General features: G+C 43.4%; 1 protein-coding gene across 7 annotated transcripts in view; it reads left to right on the top strand.

The window, feature by feature from the left end:
• Positions 1 to 14646, top strand: part of DOCK7 (dedicator of cytokinesis 7) — a 106999-nt gene extending 92353 nt beyond the window's left edge. For 3 of the 7 annotated variants that reach the window (XM_055815164.1, XM_055815162.1, XM_055815159.1), the window contains 9 exons: positions 87 to 218; positions 1224 to 1238; positions 6653 to 6778; positions 8189 to 8278; positions 8984 to 9220; positions 10198 to 10341; positions 11213 to 11319; positions 12361 to 12528; positions 14135 to 14646. In XM_055815164.1, the coding sequence (XP_055671139.1) occupies positions 87 to 218; positions 1224 to 1238; positions 6653 to 6778; positions 8189 to 8278; positions 8984 to 9220; positions 10198 to 10341; positions 11213 to 11319; positions 12361 to 12528; positions 14135 to 14177 (1062 nt within the window). In that variant the 3' untranslated portion in view covers positions 14178 to 14646. Of the gene's footprint in view, positions 1 to 86; positions 219 to 1223; positions 1239 to 6643; positions 6779 to 8188; positions 8279 to 8983; positions 9221 to 10197; positions 10342 to 11212; positions 11320 to 12360; positions 12529 to 14134 lie in introns of all 7 variants that reach the window. The other 4 variants (XM_055815165.1, XM_055815163.1, XM_055815160.1 and 1 more) reach the window with 2 other exon arrangements.
• The last annotated feature ends 3086 nt before the right edge of the window (positions 14647 to 17732 follow it).

The following is a 17732-nucleotide window of genomic DNA, read 5'->3' as shown; positions in this document are numbered from 1 at the left end:
TGCAGTTTTACAATTTAAATGCTGGTAGTATGTATTATTCTTGCTGTTGAATTGATGGACCAATCCGATGGGCCTTATTTTTGTAGGCCGGCATGTATGAAGCAGTTAATGAGGTTTACAAAGTCCTTATTCCTATTCATGAAGCTAATAGAGATGCCAAGAAGCTATCTACTATTCATGGTAAACTCCAGGAAGCGTTCAGCAAGATTGTTCACCAGGTAATGATTTGAATTTTCAGCTGCAATGTGAATTGTGAAGAAACTTAAACTGCTCAGTGCAAATAAAACCCACCTATTAAGGAAAAAACATAGTAATGAGATTGTGCGAGAATTGTCAAATGGTAATCCACAGTAAATGCAAAGATTGCTAACAGGATATTTTTTTTTTCTCTCTGGACATTTAACATGAGAAACATGAGAGAACATCACATACCAAGTTTCATTGTAACTTCCACGGGTTAAAAATTGCCATCATCTGCCAGTCTCAGATGTTATTTTAAACTGTGTTTTGCATGCTGGGGGAAAACACTGTAACCTTGCCTTTAGCCTGGTAGGTAACATTCAGGAATGTTGGGGGTTTGTTTGTCTGTTCATATGGTGGATAAATAACTGAAGGAACCTTTCTAAACTCAGATGGTGCAAAACCCACCAGCTTAGGTGCTGAGCATTTGATGGGAGACATCAGAAGTTAACCCTCTTAAAGCTCAACAGACCTCAGCTAAGCAGAAGAGGAGAGCACTTGGCAACTCTCAAGAAGCACATGTTACCTCCTAGGAGAGGCCTGTTGGGTGCATGCCTTTCTGTCAGGGCAGGCAAGGACTCAGCAGGCCTTCCTCCAGTATGTGCCAGTGCTACTCCAAGTCCCCCGCCCCAATCAGCCTTCTGGTCGTGGGCTGCTGGGTACATCATTTGTCTGTTGGTGCAGTTACCCTTATGCTGCATCAGCTCCTCAGTAGATGTTGATTAGTGCATCGATTTCATAGGATCCAGCTGAGGGTCTGGTGGTTTTCTCCATGTTCTGGCATTGCCAGATTTCTGAGGTTAAATGAACCAATAGAGGAGTGTCCCTTTGGACAAGAGAAGGCTGTTTTGGGTGCATGATGACTTACAACCATTGAAACCATTTCAGGTTTATGATACCTTACATTGATGGTCATGTTTTGGCCTTTGAAACTTTTTTTTTTTTGTTTCTGTGACATGCGCTTTTTACTTTTTATTACACAGAGTACTGGCTGGGAGGTAGGTAACTCCGTTTTAGTTAGTAAAGAACGCTAATAGATTTTTCAGATGACTCACGCCAACGCTTGCCCACATGTGCTAGTTGTGGGTATTTCTGTTGCTGTCTGCTGTTAAAACAATTCATTAACCAAAGAAATACCAATAAACCGATTGTGGTTGTAGTAGGAAATTCTTCATAAGAAGCTGTAGGTAGTGCATGGATGCTGATGTGTTCCACTAATGAGGTTCTTTGGTGAATGAGCCACTGTATCATCACTAGTTCGTTTTTATAATTTGTTTATATTTCTTTTCATCAGCATTGACACAGAATATCATCCCTTCATACCATATTTTCACCCCACCCACAGGGGTCGATTTAAGCAATAATGCTCAGAGGTACTGTAACAAAACTGGCTTGCTCCAAGTGCAGACCATATCTCAGTGAATAGGCTGCTTCCTTCTGTTCATTTAAGAACAATCAATTTGCTGCATAGCTGTTTTATGTGGCAGTAAAATAGCTCAGTTGTGTTAACTGGAGTCAGTTTTGCTGCTTTCATTTTTGTAGAGGCTGTTTGCTCACATTTCTACAACATACACCGTGAGAACCACATATTTGGATTAAAAACAGACAAAGCAGTCGGCTTCATCTGCAGTTGCACACAGAGTGTGTTTGATAACTCAGGCCCTAGTCTGGTTGACGCAGTGGGTACATGAACGTCGAGAAGTCTCAGAAGACATTTTAAATGTTTTGTGAACATGATGTTAGATTATTTGCTTAGACTTTTACCTGTCCAGTTTATGTCTGCTTTTCTGTGAATCGGGCAATGCTGTATGGGCCATCTCACACCAGGTTTGCACCACAGGAGAACGTTTAAGCCCACGCTTATGGAACTGGGGCCACGACCGAAGTTCTTTTGCATTGTGTGACATAAATAATTTGGGCTGATAATATCTGAACAACAGTTTTAATTCCGGCCTAGCAAGAAATGAAATTCAGTAGCTTAAAAGTAAACCCTGACACTTAAGGGCTGGCCCTGTAAATCATTTACTTGGTCCTGTGAAAAGCCCCAGCAGATAAGGCAGCACAGAATCCGGAGTACATGTTGTAGGGAGTGTAAACGACACGTGTTCAATAGCCAACAAATGGTAAGGCCTGTGAGCATCTATTTTGATTAGTCTGCCCCTAAATCGACCCCTGAAGAAAATCCTGTCGTTGGTTATGATTCTAACATCACTCGGTCATGTTTTACTGCATGGTAAAAGACACCCATGGTTTCAGTTCTTGTCTTTCATCGTGCTCCTTCATTACCACACTTTTTCTGATCTTTGTGCTTTGTAGCTTTCAGATTTGTTGCATGTTTTGCTCTTTTTTCCTTATTTAAATATTTTAATTGATGCGCACCCTTTTTTATTTTAAAGTTTATTTGCTGCCAATTTGCTGCTTGTTTGTTTTTTGGAATTTCCCTAATTAAATACTTTCTGTTTTCTCCTCTATCGCCCTGGTTGCTGACCCTCCTCCCCACTCTTACTATTGTCTGTTGTGGTAAGTTTCTACTTGTGGAAATTTTTTTTTTTTTACCCCCCTTTCTCTCCCCTCCTCACCCACCCCCCACCCCCCCCAACCCCGCCTTTTTGTTTTTTGTTTTACACTGTGGAAACCCCAATTTCATTTTACCAAAGAGCTATGCCAACAGCAGGACCCCCTTCGTGTCACAAGGAAAGCAGTATTGCCAACTACAAGCACTGAAGTATCCTGAGTCTGGCACCAATGCATTTCTGAGATCTGCTTAAACGTACCAAGTAGTGTGTTTTTCTGCTTGTGTGTTTGTTCATTGAATAAATGTTGAATTGATTCTTTTTGTTTACTTACCAGTTAGGAAAGTTGTTAGGAAAAATCTTTTTCATGCTATGCCATGAGAATTCAAAAACGTTTTTTTAAAGTACACAGGGTGAGGTTGCCATCAAATAGCAGGACTCCAGGAGCTGCTACTTTCAGAAAATCGTTATTGGAAGACTTGTAATAGTTGGCAACACTGCAAAGGACCTTGGGTTAGAATTGAGCAAGACAATAACAGTGCTCATTTTGGTAAAGGTGGTTGGATTTTGCATTCTGCACAGTGCGTATGAAGGAGTTACTTTTATTCCTCCGTACTTCAAGCTGACTCTGCCTCCAGGCAGCTGCTGCTGTGTTGGTCTTGGTGAAGAAAGCAGATGATCACTCTTGCACCTGATTTTTTTCAAATCTTGTTGGCAAAGCTTTTTGTATGCGTGCAAGAGATAACTCTAAAACTTTATTCCCAGCAATTTTGAAAGGTATTTACCATGCATAATAACAAATCATGAACCTTCATAAATCATGGTGGCTGTTATCTGCTCTGCCAGTTCTGTAATGGCTATTCAGTGTTCACCTTCATTCTCTTCTCCTCCCAAAGACCTATTATTTTTCATAAAATAATAGGAGATGAAATGCTTTTAATAATTTCTGCCTCATATCTGCATTTTTAGCTCTTTAAAGAAACAAGACCATGGAGTACTTTTAAGTTATTTGTTTTCAGTTCTGTGATTAGATAGACTTTGGTATCTGCTATGTTTCAAAGGTCCTAGTACAGACTCATCCCGTATCCTTAATTCCAGGCATGAAACAGCTCTCCTAATCTCAGGGGACTGGCAGCTACTGAATGTCTATGTGAGGGGTGGAATGGCCCATAGACGTTTACTCTCCCAAAGGAGTTTGTTTCCATCCCCTTGCTTGCAGGTACAGATCCCCCAGCATGAGTCACAATTTGTGGCTGATGGATCCAGGGCTTTGTGGGAAGATGCTTGTCATGCTGGGGGCTAACCAGTGCTCCTCACTGCTGGCTCTTCTCCTTGGGATCTTTATGATAACTGAGTTTTCAGCAACCAAATTTATCAGTGCAGCTGGTTTTCATGACTATGAAACAAGTACATAAGTTGGGAGCTGCCTTCACATGGAGGCACTGAATCTCACCAGGCTTCCCTGCTGCTACTGCTCCTGGGACTTCCCAACGGCTCATTACTCTTATTTTACGTGTTTAGTTAATGCCACTAGAACTCCCCATTAATTTGTGCTGATTAACAGACAGCATGATTTTCTTCCTTCCTTCTTGTTATTTTTATAGCAACATAAATGAACGCTGTCTATAATAAACAGCTGTCTGGGCAGATGTCCACATGGCAGATACCTTGTAGGGACCAGATTCTGTGAAAGCTTTATACCCTGGAAGTCACTCACCAAGGAGGTAGGAAAAAGCACGTGAATTAGAAGAGCAGCAGTAGCAGCGTGTCCTCCATCTCTGGGGCCTGCCCTGTGCCCATGGGTTGGGGTTGGATCCCACCAGCTTCCACATGGAGCAGCCCAAGCCCCATGTAAGGTCTGGGGAGCTGTTTTGTATGGTAGTTCCCCTTAGGCAGACATGATGGTGTCTTGGGAAGTGCAGGCCTGGAATCCTGCCTATAGCATTGAGGTTGAGTTGAAAAAAAATGGCACAGGAAGCTGGAAATGCTGGGTGTAGGGGGATTTTAGCATAGGTAATATTGTCCAAATATTTGGAAAGGTAGTGGCGGCTTTGAAAAGGTAGTGATGAGTAAATTAAGGGTTCAATAGGCTGCTCATTCCTATACAGATCCAGAGGGATAGGCTCTGGAGAAAGACAGGGAGTCCAGGGAAAGAGCAACCAGATGTTGCCAGATGGTACTTCCAATAAAACAGGAACAGCTTTGCAGCTGGGGGTTGCACCTTGGGAGGTGCTTGTGGGGATGGCTGTGGTGTGACAAAACCCTGTAGTCTACGCTGGCAGGTGGAGCTGGGTAAAAGCCTGTTTGGAGGAGAGATGCTTGGAGGAATGGGCTAGAGCAGGGGTCCAAGGAGCCACCTGTGCCACATTAAGCATATGAGCAACTCTTGGTGCAACTCCTTGTTTTCTTAAATTGGAGCATGTGTCTACACTCTTGCCAGAGCTGAGCCAATGAATTTGTATCTGTCGATGTCCCATAGTGAAGCCAAGATGTGGCCCACAGGCTGCTGCTGCCTCTGGTCACTTCAGGCTTCACTTCCACTTCAGAGCTGGGCAGCGGTGAGCTTTGCCCTCCTGAAGGTGCTTGGGTCGAGCAGCAGCCCTCGCCCCAAAAAGGCAACGCCGCGTCCTCCTGGCTGTGCCTCGGGCAAGAGGAGCCAAGCCGTGCCTGGGCAGCTCCAGCATGATGCCTCAGAGTTTCCTCCAGCCCAGGAGAAGGCGGTGATTTGCCCTGACAGTGCTTTTTCCAGTCTCTGGAGTTTTCCTGAGGGTTTTTTTATTATTATTATTTTGGCTTACGTATCCTCTTTGCCTTCCATAGATCATGTTCACCATCACTACAAGAGATCAGTTTTGCCATAGTAAAATACTAAAAAAAACACCTCCTATACACAGCAGCCAGGACATCTGTAAGTGCTGTTTGAAACCAAACACTAGCCCAGATTCAGAAACATTGAGCATTATATACTACATCACACTTTCTCACGAGAGTAAAGGTGAACATTTTAGAGTTTCTTGCTGAAAGGCATTTCTAGTTTGTGCATGCAGCGTGAGTTTTTTTAACAAAGCCAAAGGTGTGATTTATTTTTAAAGCATTTTTTTTTTCTCTCTCTCTTAATCAGATTTTCTTCATTACTTTTCCAGCAAAAATCTTTCTTGTTTCTCTACTTTTGCATTTCTGGGCCAAATTCACCACTGGCTGAAATGGAAGCAGGTACATGATACAGTGGATTGCATCTGCTTTCACCAGGAGTGACTTTGGCCCTCTTTACTAGACATTAGTTACTAGAAGAGAATGTAACACCTTCCAGTTGACATGCTATTTAAAAAGCACTTGCGTGTGTGTGTGAGTGAACTGGACATTGACTGCGGCCCAATCCTGCAATTACTTGAGGGTGGTTTACGTGGGCTCTGGTGGGGGCACTTCCCAGGGGTGGCTGTGTGCAATATCCTTCCTGTGTCCTGCAGGCAGCCAGCAGCTGGGCTTCCCTGCACCTGCAGGCTACGGACCAGCTTAAGGGGTGTCTGCACAGGATTTGGAGAGCCTGAAATAATTACCCAAATGAAGGGACTTGCCTTTGACTCTTCCTCAGAGACATCTGACACCTCCAGACTCCTCCTGGGGTGGGAAGTCATTGCAGGGTTGGGCTAATGGTCGTAACTGATCCATATAATATCATGTTAGTTTATTAATTTCATTGCGGTGTTTGCTGCTAAATGCATTCATGCTGAGTTCCAGGTGTGTTTTTCTTTTCCTTCTTTCTTTCTATTTTTTTCCTTGTTTTTTTAATTTCTTTTTTACTTTGCATAAATTCAGGAGCCTGCCTGCAGCCATGCTTGGGGGTATGCATGTCTCCATACTGAAATAACCTCTCGTTTCTCCAAACCTAGGATGGAAAGAGGATGTTTGGCACCTACTTCCGGGTTGGTTTTTATGGAACTAAGTTTGGAGACCTGGATGAGCAAGAGTTTGTTTACAAGGAACCCGCGATAACAAAGTTAGCTGAAATATCCCATAGGCTCGAGGTGAGATGCTTGTAGCTGCCCTCACATTCTCTCTCTGAGTTGCAGTTTAACTCCTTTTGCATCACTTACATAAGAGCTGTAGGGCCAAATCACAGGAAGTGGTAAAAGTGAAAATCGTTGGGCAAAACCAGCGCTGTGCCTCTTGGGGACTGATGCTAGGCTGAGCTGAGAGAAACCATTGCCTGGCAAAAGAGTTTGCAGAGCACCGTGCGGTGACCCAGAGCCGGGCCAGGTGTCTCCTGTCCTCTTGCCAGTGCCACCTCTGCAGGAGGCGGAAGGAATGCAGGGAGAGGAGTCCCACAGGTTTTCCCTGATCTTGCAGCAAGAGCTGCAGACCTGCTATCATCATTTGAGGGTTTCTGGTGTACCATACTGTGTTTGCATTTCTCTTCAGCCGCCTGATGTAAATGGGATGATCTGGGCTTGAAAAAAGGCTGAGATGCGTTTCAGGGTCCGACTTTCAGGAAGTATTGCAATTTGTTGTCATTTTGTTGCCTTCACAGCATGTTCCTCTACTGGTAGAGACTGGGCCCTGTAAGGTGGCTGAATTTCAGAGCCCCTGAAGTGGGATATCACAGGTCTGAACTTTGTTTCAGCCCTGAACAAGCGAAGGCATCTCTGATAAATCTAACTGGGGCTTGGGTGCAGTTCCAGGTACCACCCAGCGATCATCTGTACCACGTAAGGGTTAGTCTGGCCTGGGTTTGTGCCAACTAACCTGTGTTTAGACAATGTCCTAGCACAGTCTGGGGGACATCATGGGTCGGAGGCTGTTCCACGTAGGCACTGTGCACAGACAAGGCCAGTCCCAAGTGGGAGAGGAAGAGCGTTCAGCAGCATGGCTCCAGGCTGTGTCATGCTGCTTGTTCGTAGGGCCAGAGGGCAGACCTGGCCCTGCTTCATTTGCTAGAATAGATCTGATGTCATGTTGTTGCTCACAGCAATTCAGCTGCTGTCACATTGCTCTGAAAGCAGCAGCGTTGTTTGAGGTTTAAGCGCATGAAACTGAGTTCAGAATCTGGCCATTCACCCAGCCCAGCAAAGCCATGCTCCGATGCAGCACCTGATTTCCAGGCAGATCCCGTATTGACCCCAGTTTTCAGTTGAGCTCACAGACACACAGCAAGCTCAAATGGCTTGTTCAGAACCACGCAGCGTGTGTGCATGCAGTTGGAAGGCTCCCGAGTTCTCCTGCCTTCCAGGGCGCGTTAGGCTTGTTTTTTCCTGTTGCCCCTGGAATGTGGCTGATTTAATTCTCCTAGGTTCAGCAGATCACATTCAGCCCCAGTACAGCTACTGATGAAGGCATGTTGAGCTTCACCTCCCCTGAATACGCATTTGTCTCTCCAACCCCCTTCTGTAGTGGCTGCATTTGATGTTTTCTTTCAATGCATTTGCTCTTGATTGTAGGGATTTTATGGAGAGCGATTTGGGGAAGATGTGCTTGAAGTGATTAAGGACTCAAACCCTGTGGACAAATGTAAACTAGATCCTAACAAGGTAAGAACACAAGTACAGGTTTAGAAGTAGAACAGATCCTGAATGTTTGCAAATGTAATGGGGGACAGATCCTGAATTTCACCAAGTAGGCAATGAAATTCCATGTACAGAGCATCTTCTGACTGCTTGGGATGACAGTTGGTGAAAGTCACCCCAGCAAAGGAATGCAGAATTAACCATTTCATTCCCTGCCACAAGCCCTGCCCTTGTAGTGGTTGGTGGGAAGGGAGGAGGCCCAGGCTGCACTTGCCTTTCTTTGTAGTCTCCACTGAGTGCAAGGAAGGAAGGGACTTCAGTGGCCTCTGGCTTTTTTGGAGCTGCAGTGTTTTGTCATTCTTGTGCCACATCCTTTAAGCGTAGCAGAAATAACAGGAGCATGCCTAGGAAACAGGACTGTGGCTTTGGGCAGGGCATTATCTGCAAGGAAGGGAAGGAAACGCTTCATGTGAAGAGCATGAGAGGAGAGGGGCAGTGAGCTGTGTTTTATCCAGTCCAGAAACTGCTGAGCAGCTACCAGCACCCCTAGTCCCTGTCAATGCAAGTGTGATTTTTCTGAGCAAAGGCAAAAAACATTCCTAGTTCTTCCAGAGATGGCTTCAAGAGGGAAGAGCTGGGTTATTGCACTGCTAAAAAGCAGGGCACAGGAGTTAGTTTTTCTCCTCTGGCTCTGTACTTCACCATGCACGCCTGGGTTCCTTCCTGCAGGCCTACATTCAGATAACCTACGTGGAGCCGTACTTTGACACATATGAGATGAAGGACAGGATAACTTACTTCGATAAAAACTACAACTTGCGGCGTTTCATGTACTGCACACCCTTCACGCTGGACGGCCGGGCTCACGGGGAGCTGCACGAGCAGTTCAAGCGTAAAACGATCCTGACGACGTCCCACGCTTTCCCTTACATTAAAACCAGGATAAACGTCATTCACAAAGAGGAGGTGAGGCTTGTGCTGTCAGGAGCTTCCTGTGTTTGAAGGGAAATATTTGAGACTAAGGGAGTGGATGCTGCTGAAACTCATGCATAATGTACTAGTGTACATGTAGTTTAATACCATGGCCGTGTCCCTTCACGCCATCACATTAACACAGATGCACCCTCCTGGCCATCACTAGCCTACCTGTCCCTTCTCTGTTAAAGGTGCAAAAATTTGTTAGAGAGCGAGAGCAGCCGGCACTGTTGTGAGCTGCTCTGGGTGTTCGCTGCAGGGACTGGGTATGACACTCCTTCATTTTCAGTTAAGAATGTCTTGTTTCTGTTGCACTTTTCTCTGTTCCTATTCTACCTCAACTAAAACCAGACCGATGTAGTAATGCAGTATGTCCTGCCATCTCTTTCACCAGTGTATCCAGATCACAGCAGCTGGTATATGCAGAGGCCCTTGGTGAGCTTTGTAGTGATGCAGGTTGCTCCCTTCCATTCTGCGTGAATAGCGTGTCCTTTGCTCTGTGTTGCTGCTTACTTGCATGGCCTCAGCAGCCCTAGGCCAGTGGGGCCCTGAGGCTTTACAGAGAGTTATCCCACAACTATATTAATTTTTAAAGGGTAGGTAGGGGCTGGTGAGAGTGATGGGACATAATGGAAAATGCTTAGGCACTAACATGGTGCTGTAACCCTGGGCAGATGGTTGCGGTGACTGTGAAGGGATGCAAATCTGCCCGCTCGGAAGCAACCTCAAAAAGCTCTTGAGTAGCCAGATGTAGAAACACATGTAGAAATCAAACTTTTTCTTGATGTTCCTGAACAAAGACTGAGAGGATGCATTTCTGAAGTGCTTCTGTCCAGACTGCCAGTCCTGGTGGTGTCCTCCACCACTTCGGTGTGCGACCCCAAAGCTACCTTGGTGTTTCTGAAAGTCTGTGTCTGGATGGCAGTCTCAGCCATAACAAGTGTCCTCTATTCTGGCTACACCCTTAGATCATTTTGACACCCATTGAAGTTGCCATAGAGGACATGCAGAAGAAAACACAGGAATTGGCCTTTGCAACCCACCAAGACCCTGCGGACCCAAAGATGCTGCAGATGGTGCTGCAAGGATCAGTAGGTACCACAGTGAATCAGGTGAGGATCACTGTCCCAGTTGTAGACACTGGGGTAGTATGTATCAGTGTGGTGGATGCTTTGGGCCTTATTTCTAAATTAGCTTGGCTTTTTTTCCCCATTCAATCTATGGGCTGTGTTTAAGGTCACTGGTAGGTCTAGACCAGCTGCTCTCAGTGACTTTGCCATTTGAGTAAGAGTCCTGAGAATGTGATTAGATCTGGAAAGTGGCTGAGAAGGGACCTCACTCCCTCAGTGACCTGCTTCTTCCTAGCATTCACAGTAGTTTCTGCCTGCTTCTCCCTCTCCCTTAAGAATAAAAAAGTAAAAAATGTTTTATTGCTTTTCCTTTGGTTAGCCATGCTCTGGTGGGTGGAAGTAGGGTTGTGTGCTGTTGTGGTTTTTGAACAGAATGGAAAGCCAAACTAGTGAATGGAGAAAAACTGAGGAAAAACTGAGGGAGTAAGAGTAAAGCTCTACTAATACGCAAGCTGGAAAAATGTCAGCTGGAGTGTCAGGTTCTGGGTTGAGTCTGCAGTGCTGGCAAGCAATTCCTTGGTTCTATCTGCATTGTTTAAATTTTGTCTTAGTTGTGAGTTGAGCAAACTTTGTCGAGAGTCCTTGTAAGAGAAAACAACGTAGAATTGATGCCTTTTCTCACACTGTCTTCCAAAAGCAGAGTTTTATTTAAAAAAAAAAAAAAAAAAAAAGCCTAAAAGAGATTCAGTTGTTGTGATGTTCAGTAATTTACGCCAGATGTACCAGCTGCAATTCAAGATGCATTCTGTAAGGAAATGTTGCATTTTACAAATGTTTCTATGTGCAAGAAGTTTCTCCAGTGATTGGATATAACAGAGGGTTCCAAGAAACTTTCTCTCTTCTGCTTCTAAAGGGACCATTAGAAGTTGCACAAGTTTTCTTGTCTGAAATACCCAACGATCCAAAGCTCTTCAGACATCATAACAAACTACGGCTCTGTTTCAAAGACTTCACAAAAAGGTATGGAATATTGTCTTCCAGCTGCCTGCCAGATGCAGTTATTACTACCACACCAGACAGGAACATGTACAATATAACATGGGGGATATCCAGAGAGGGGAGTATCTATGTTGTAACTCCATCTGTCCAGTTTCCATATGCAGCTCCCAGTTGATTCCCTGTTTCTCTGGTGCTGCTGGTCCATGACTTCAGGGGCTGAAGTTGTTTGGCTTTGCTGTTTATCAGGAATGACTTGGTGATCACAGTTCAGTTGTGAACAAGCGTTCCTGTTTTCAGGAAACACAGCTAGCCACGCTGGCACAAATGAACTCACAGCTTGGCAGTGTCAGGAGAAACTGCTGAATTGGCCAGGAGATTTAATTTCCTTCTGAAGTCAATTTCTCCAAACGGAGTGGAAGCATGCTGGCAGAAGTCTCTCAAGAAATGTGATGGCTGCTTTACTTTCCTCTTGAGTAATGCAGGCTGCAGTCCTAGTCCAGCATCTTTTGCAAGCACCAAGAAATTAAAAAATGCATATATAATTGAAATAAAAATGTTCCAAGCAAACAGATCCAGTGGCAACGTAGTTTTCTCATATGTAATAAATGTCATTGATGATACAGCTATTTTCCTGCTCTTTCTTGAAATTACACCTTTGCAAGTAGAACAGTTCCTGATGAACATCTCAGTCTGCTATTTATTAATCTTTCCTGAGGAGAGCAGTAGTTCTACACATCTTTAAATCCTCTTGGGCTGGAAGTGGCTATGTGGAGATCAGCTTTTCATTTCTCTTCAGAATGTAACTACAGAGTAAATTTAAATAAAAAAGGAGTTGTCACTCTACAAGTAAAATGGAAATTGGAAATATGACACCCTCTCCTTTCCTCATGGACAGCAAATGGTTTAGCTGAGTCTTTATTACCCAAAATACAAGATAGAGAAGGATATTACGTGTCATCCCAGAGGAACAGAATTAATTTTTTTGGTGCTATTAGATTAACAACTCTGTAGCAAGCAGGTTCTTTTTTATGTGCCCAAGTTTCACGGGCTTTTGTTTTCTAGATGTGAAGATGCTCTGCGCAAGAACAAGAGCCTGATTGGTCCAGACCAAAAGGAGTATCAGCGAGAACTTGAAAGGAATTATCACCGGTTAAAGGAAGCTCTCCAACCTTTGATAAATAGAAAGATCCCACAGTTGTATAAGGCAGTGCTGCCGGTCACGTGCCACAGGTGGATATTTGATTTTACTCTTTCAGCAGAGATAAGGAGGGTGTAAAACTCGGGACTGGGATGTCTGATCTTCCTGGTGAACCTGTGACATTTATTTGTTTTCAATTGTGGCTCTTTTGGTTGAGTCCATTCCTCTCCCCTTCTGTCCTGACTTCAGAGCACATCCCCTTCCCAGCAGTTATGGTAGGTGGTGTTTGCAAATGGTTCCTCTCGATCCTGATCTATGACAATTATTTTTTTTTCATCCTGCATCCCATTCTTTTTAGATTCAAAACCACTCTCAGTTTGGCAGGACTTTGACACTTGTTTTTTCCCAGCAAAACTGGGATGAGGAGCTCCAGGGGCAGGCAGGGTAGAGAAATAGTTGGTGTCCTCCATGCTGGAAGACCAGTAAACTGGAATCCAGGCTGTTTGTTCACCTGCGATAAGACTGAACACAAAACCCCACCGGGAATGTATGAAGCAGGTCAGAGCCCATAGCACTGTAATCCCCTGGCACCAGCTGCAGCTGCGCAGGGTGAATTTGGGTACATAAAGTTTCTATCAAGGTTCTGGCTCCCAGAATAAGGAACAGAAGTGTTTTCCAGCAGGTACTTTCCATGTAATCCTTGGTTGGACAACCCCTGTTGTATCCCCTGTCAGCAAGGTGGGCTGATGCAATCCAGCAAGACTGCCCTGGCATCGTGGGCTCACACCAGTCAGTGGGGTGGGGGGTTGCTGGAGGGCGCTTTGTTAGCTCCAAGCAGGACACTGACGATGCTTTTAACGACAGACTCTTTAGGAGATTTGTGTGACTGTGGACTTGGGCTCACGTCCACACCATTGGTTTAGGAGAATACAGCCCTGATTTTGGACCTCTCCTCATGTAAATGTTGTTCAGTGGTAAAGAGCAATGGTGAATAAACATAAAAATGTTGTGAACAGAGAAACTTGGCAAAACTACCTTACAAAAAGAGCAAGACTTAGCGCTGGAGGAAGAAGGAAATGAGTGTTCCCAGCTCACACAGCAGTGCTTAGAGATGTTTCTGTAGTCGAATTTGATGTATTTTTCTGTCTGCTGAATACTGCGGAAAGGCGGCTTTCCCTCATGACCCAGGTTCATGATGTTTTAAGCTCCCCCCAGATGATGTGCTCAGTGCTAGCTGTTCTCTGCTGGAGTCCGGTACTGACTGGGGATGGTGGGAGTACCAGGGCTTCCTTCCCCACCCAGGCTTTTGGCATGGTAATTATTTTCTAATGTTGTGAATTTCAGCCTGTGCACGGAGTCTAATACAGGTATTCCAGGCAAATTCCACTTAAGAGATTTATTTGAAAGTCTTAAATTAAGATTTCAGTAGTGCAGATGGTTAGTGCCATTTCTCTACGTATGTGCAAATGAAACTTTCCGTCAGCTTCCATGTCGGTAAACCTTGGGCGGTTGAGTAATCCCAGATGCAGACCCAAAACCAATTCATTTGAAAAGCAATGAGTTAATGTCAGTGGACTTAATTTTTGTAGTAGCCAGCTGTAGGAGATACCGGAAATCAAGTACAAAATCAATCATCTGATGAGGCTTCTTATTTCATCATGAAAATATGAGCTCATCATTGTATTTTCTCTCCCTCAGAGACTCCTTCAGCAGGATGAGCCTTCGCAAAATGGATATCTAAACAAGTTAAAAACCAAAATAAAATGGCACTTAAAATTAAGGTTTTGAAAAGAAAGAGCCTTGTTATCAGCGCTGGGAATCAAAGAAGTTTTATTGTGAAATAAAACTTGGACTTCGTCCTGGACATCCCACACACCTCTTCTTCCATCAAAGTGTTCAGTGGCCAAAAATCATTCTGAATTGTCAAATGTAGACTTATCAATGTTTGAAAAAAAATCATGACAGTGGTATCCAGAGTGTTGGTGATAAGCTGTAAACTTACCTGTTTTTTAAGGCATTTTTATGACTCAAAGGTACACTAAACGCATTTACCTTTATTTATAGCATTACCTAATGTTAAATTTATTTACATTTAGTTCATATATTTAATTTATATTAGGACCATACGCAAATGCATTTTTGAAGTTTTTAATGTAGTGATGATGGTTATTTTGATGGTACTATTAAATATGTGAATGTTTACACTTTAATTCCCTGTGCATTGGACTTCAGAGCTCGCCATCCTTGGGAAAAAGGTTCAGAGAAAGGTAAGTCTTACAGTAACAACTTCCTAACCAAGTGGTGATTTTTTAATTATTCCTTTTCCTTTGTAACTCTGAGTACAAATTGCTGCAAAGAGAAATAATTCCATCTGTGGCCATCAGAAGAATGGAGGCACGTGTTGTTACCACTTCACCTCGTTTGGTACCGGTGAAGTGGAGTTTCAGCATGACTTCTGTGTGTACGTGGTCATTTCCACCAGCTAGGAAGTCCAAAGAGCACAGTCATCTCCTCGTAATTTTGAATGTGCAATTCATCTTAGCAATGTACATGCAACTAGACTGCTTTTTGTGTCCCTTTTTCAATTTAAAAACTTAATTTCATGGGGGAAAAGAACATAAAAGGACTTCATATAGTTTAAGTTAAAAGCTTACATAGAAAGCATTCTTTGCATTGTTACTTACGTAAAGAAAAACATCTGTTTTACAGCCGTTATTTTGGTGGCTAACACAGCACTTCAAGGAAACATCATTACTGGAGCTGAGTACACAACTCCTACATCTAGCCCTTTATATTTTTGCCTCTCTGTATTGAACAAGATCCCTTGGAAGAGGTGGTATGTGATTAAAGACAAGCTTATTCTCTATAAATACCTAAACATGCATCCATATACATATATACACACATATATATTAACCTTCAATTTTATAAATATACCTTTTATGTATATAAAAATAGAAGAAAAAAATGGCATTTATACATGAGCGGTTAAGATCTCAATAATTATACATCATCGCTTCCAATTTGTATTTGAAACTGAAATTGTTTTTTTACCTTCAGTTCTAACATACACATTCCTGTATGTTAGAAGATGCTGAGGGTGTTTCTTTGGGGTTCACCCCTTCTATTTTAGCAGCTGGAGCTGCAGCACCGGCACCTTTGTGCATCAGCAGGGAAGGTTTAGGGTGGGGAGGGTCTTTGTTATTCTTGATGCTTATTTTGAGTGATTAGTGGCTGACCATCAGCGTGCTCGTAGCAGGAATATTGTACACTTACCGCTGAGCAGGGCTGGAAAGGCACTGTGTGTGGGAGCCACTGCGGGCTGTAGGTGCATGGCCTGCTCCAGCGGGACGGTACCCCCGCGGGATGGTGCAGGGCACGCTGGCTGTGGGGACAGGCAAGTGGTACTGCCAAGTTTTGCTCCCTCTCGCATGCTCTTTCGTTCCAACAGCTTCACAGCGGCGGTGCTTTTGGTAGCATAAATATGTGCTGTGCTCTGCTCAGCCTGCTGCTCCCTGACTGTTTCCTGTGACCACAAGTAATCCTGTGTTACAGGGTGTAACACTGGGAAGCCTGCATGGAGTTTCTTGCCTAAAGCCAACAACTCTAACCTAAGCCTTCCCCCCTGCCCTGAGCCACTGCAAAGGCCTATTGCAAACACTAAGGAAGGAGAGCGTTGCTTTGCAGAAGTATTATGAAGAGGCATGTGAAATATTTACGAAGTGAAAAAGGTAAAAAAAAAGCCATGAAAGAATGAAACCTTCATTTAAGTAGTCCTTGTATATTGTTTCTCCAGCTAGGAAAGCATCTGGCTTAATCCAAATTTGTATAAATATCTTTTGATTTTACTGGGTGGCCCCACCTCAGCATAAATCTGACTGGCTTACCAGTACATAGAGCTCGACAATTGTGCCAAACTCAAGTGTAGCATCATGGACGTTTCAGCCAGGTTTTGTTTTCCACTGCAGCGAACTGTGGGATGTGAGTTGCGGGGGGGAGTGACTAGTTCAGGAAGGGGGGCAAGTGCTTTACTTAAGAAAGCCTCCAAAAAACTGACCCCATCCTATCTATCCATATGCCAGAAGAGTGGGTGTTTTCTCATTCAGCATATTGCAGCTGATTGTTTTCTCTTCAGCTGCCTGCAAAGAAAGTTTCTCTCAAGCTGTATAGCATGATGGAAGGCAGCTGGATCTTCCTTTGATTACACTGAGCCAGTATTTTGTTGAATGTAGCAGCGTTTTTGTTTGCTTGGAACTTTTCCTGTTCCTACAATGGAGTAAGATAAGTCTCGGGTCAAGTGTGGAAAAATAAACTTTCATTTGCAGGCTGAAATTCAGCAAACCCCATACTGCAGGCAGTAAAAAAATAGCATTCTGTAATGTGATTTGGCTACCCTTGCAAGGTAAGATTACTGTTCCTTTGTAAAATGTAGCTATTTCTTTGGTTTAGACTATGAAATTATTTGTTATGGTGACAATGCTTTGGAAGCGGGAAAGGTCTTAATCTATTTGTAATTCAAGATTTTTCTCATCTGCTGAAGATAATTACTACAGACATCTATTCAGCGTGAGTTCATAAGCAGCTCTAAATTTAGTCCAGCTTTTAACACTGTTTTTCTATTGACAGTACAAGCTTTCTAGACTGAAACATATTTTAGTAATACGTCATCATCTAGGATATACTGCAAAAATCAAGGCCTGTACAAAAATCAGAGGTCCACCATAACACTGAAAATACACTAAAGATACTTCTCATGAGTTACCTCAGTGTTTATACTACCTTGTAGTAAAAGATTGTAAAAAAACTAGGTATTGCAGAATAGACTAGGTAGAGGTTTCCTGGGCTTATACTGTAAATAAATTATTTTTTATATGAAAAAGTTTACATATATCCAGAAAACTAGGGCATACTCACATCTTGCATATCTTTCCATGCCCCTCTCTGCAGCAGCACTTCATTCCATCCATCCAGCAGTCATTCCATGCATCACATGACAGCAGAAGTAATATTGAGTCATATTTTTTAAGATTCTAATTGTCTGCAGTTTATAGGATTCATATTAACATTTTAGCATCTAAGAGATGATTTGGGATTTTAATCCCTAGTATTTAGTGCCAAACATATCACTTGGTTTTGCAATAATCTGTTTCCCTTTCCCCTTGCCTCTAGTCGTCAAGTGCCTTTGAATTAGGCTTGAATTAGGATATGCTGTAAAAGAATTTGTTAAAAACCAGTGAATGTTATTTTTTTAAAGCACTTTAAATCATCCATTCGCTAAGACAGTTTCCCAGCCTTT

Source organism: Falco peregrinus, chromosome 10 (assembly GCF_023634155.1).
Source record: "Falco peregrinus isolate bFalPer1 chromosome 10, bFalPer1.pri, whole genome shotgun sequence".
Lineage (NCBI taxonomy): Eukaryota > Metazoa > Chordata > Aves > Falconiformes > Falconidae > Falco > Falco peregrinus.
This window is presented reverse-complemented; position numbering and strand designations above follow the sequence as displayed.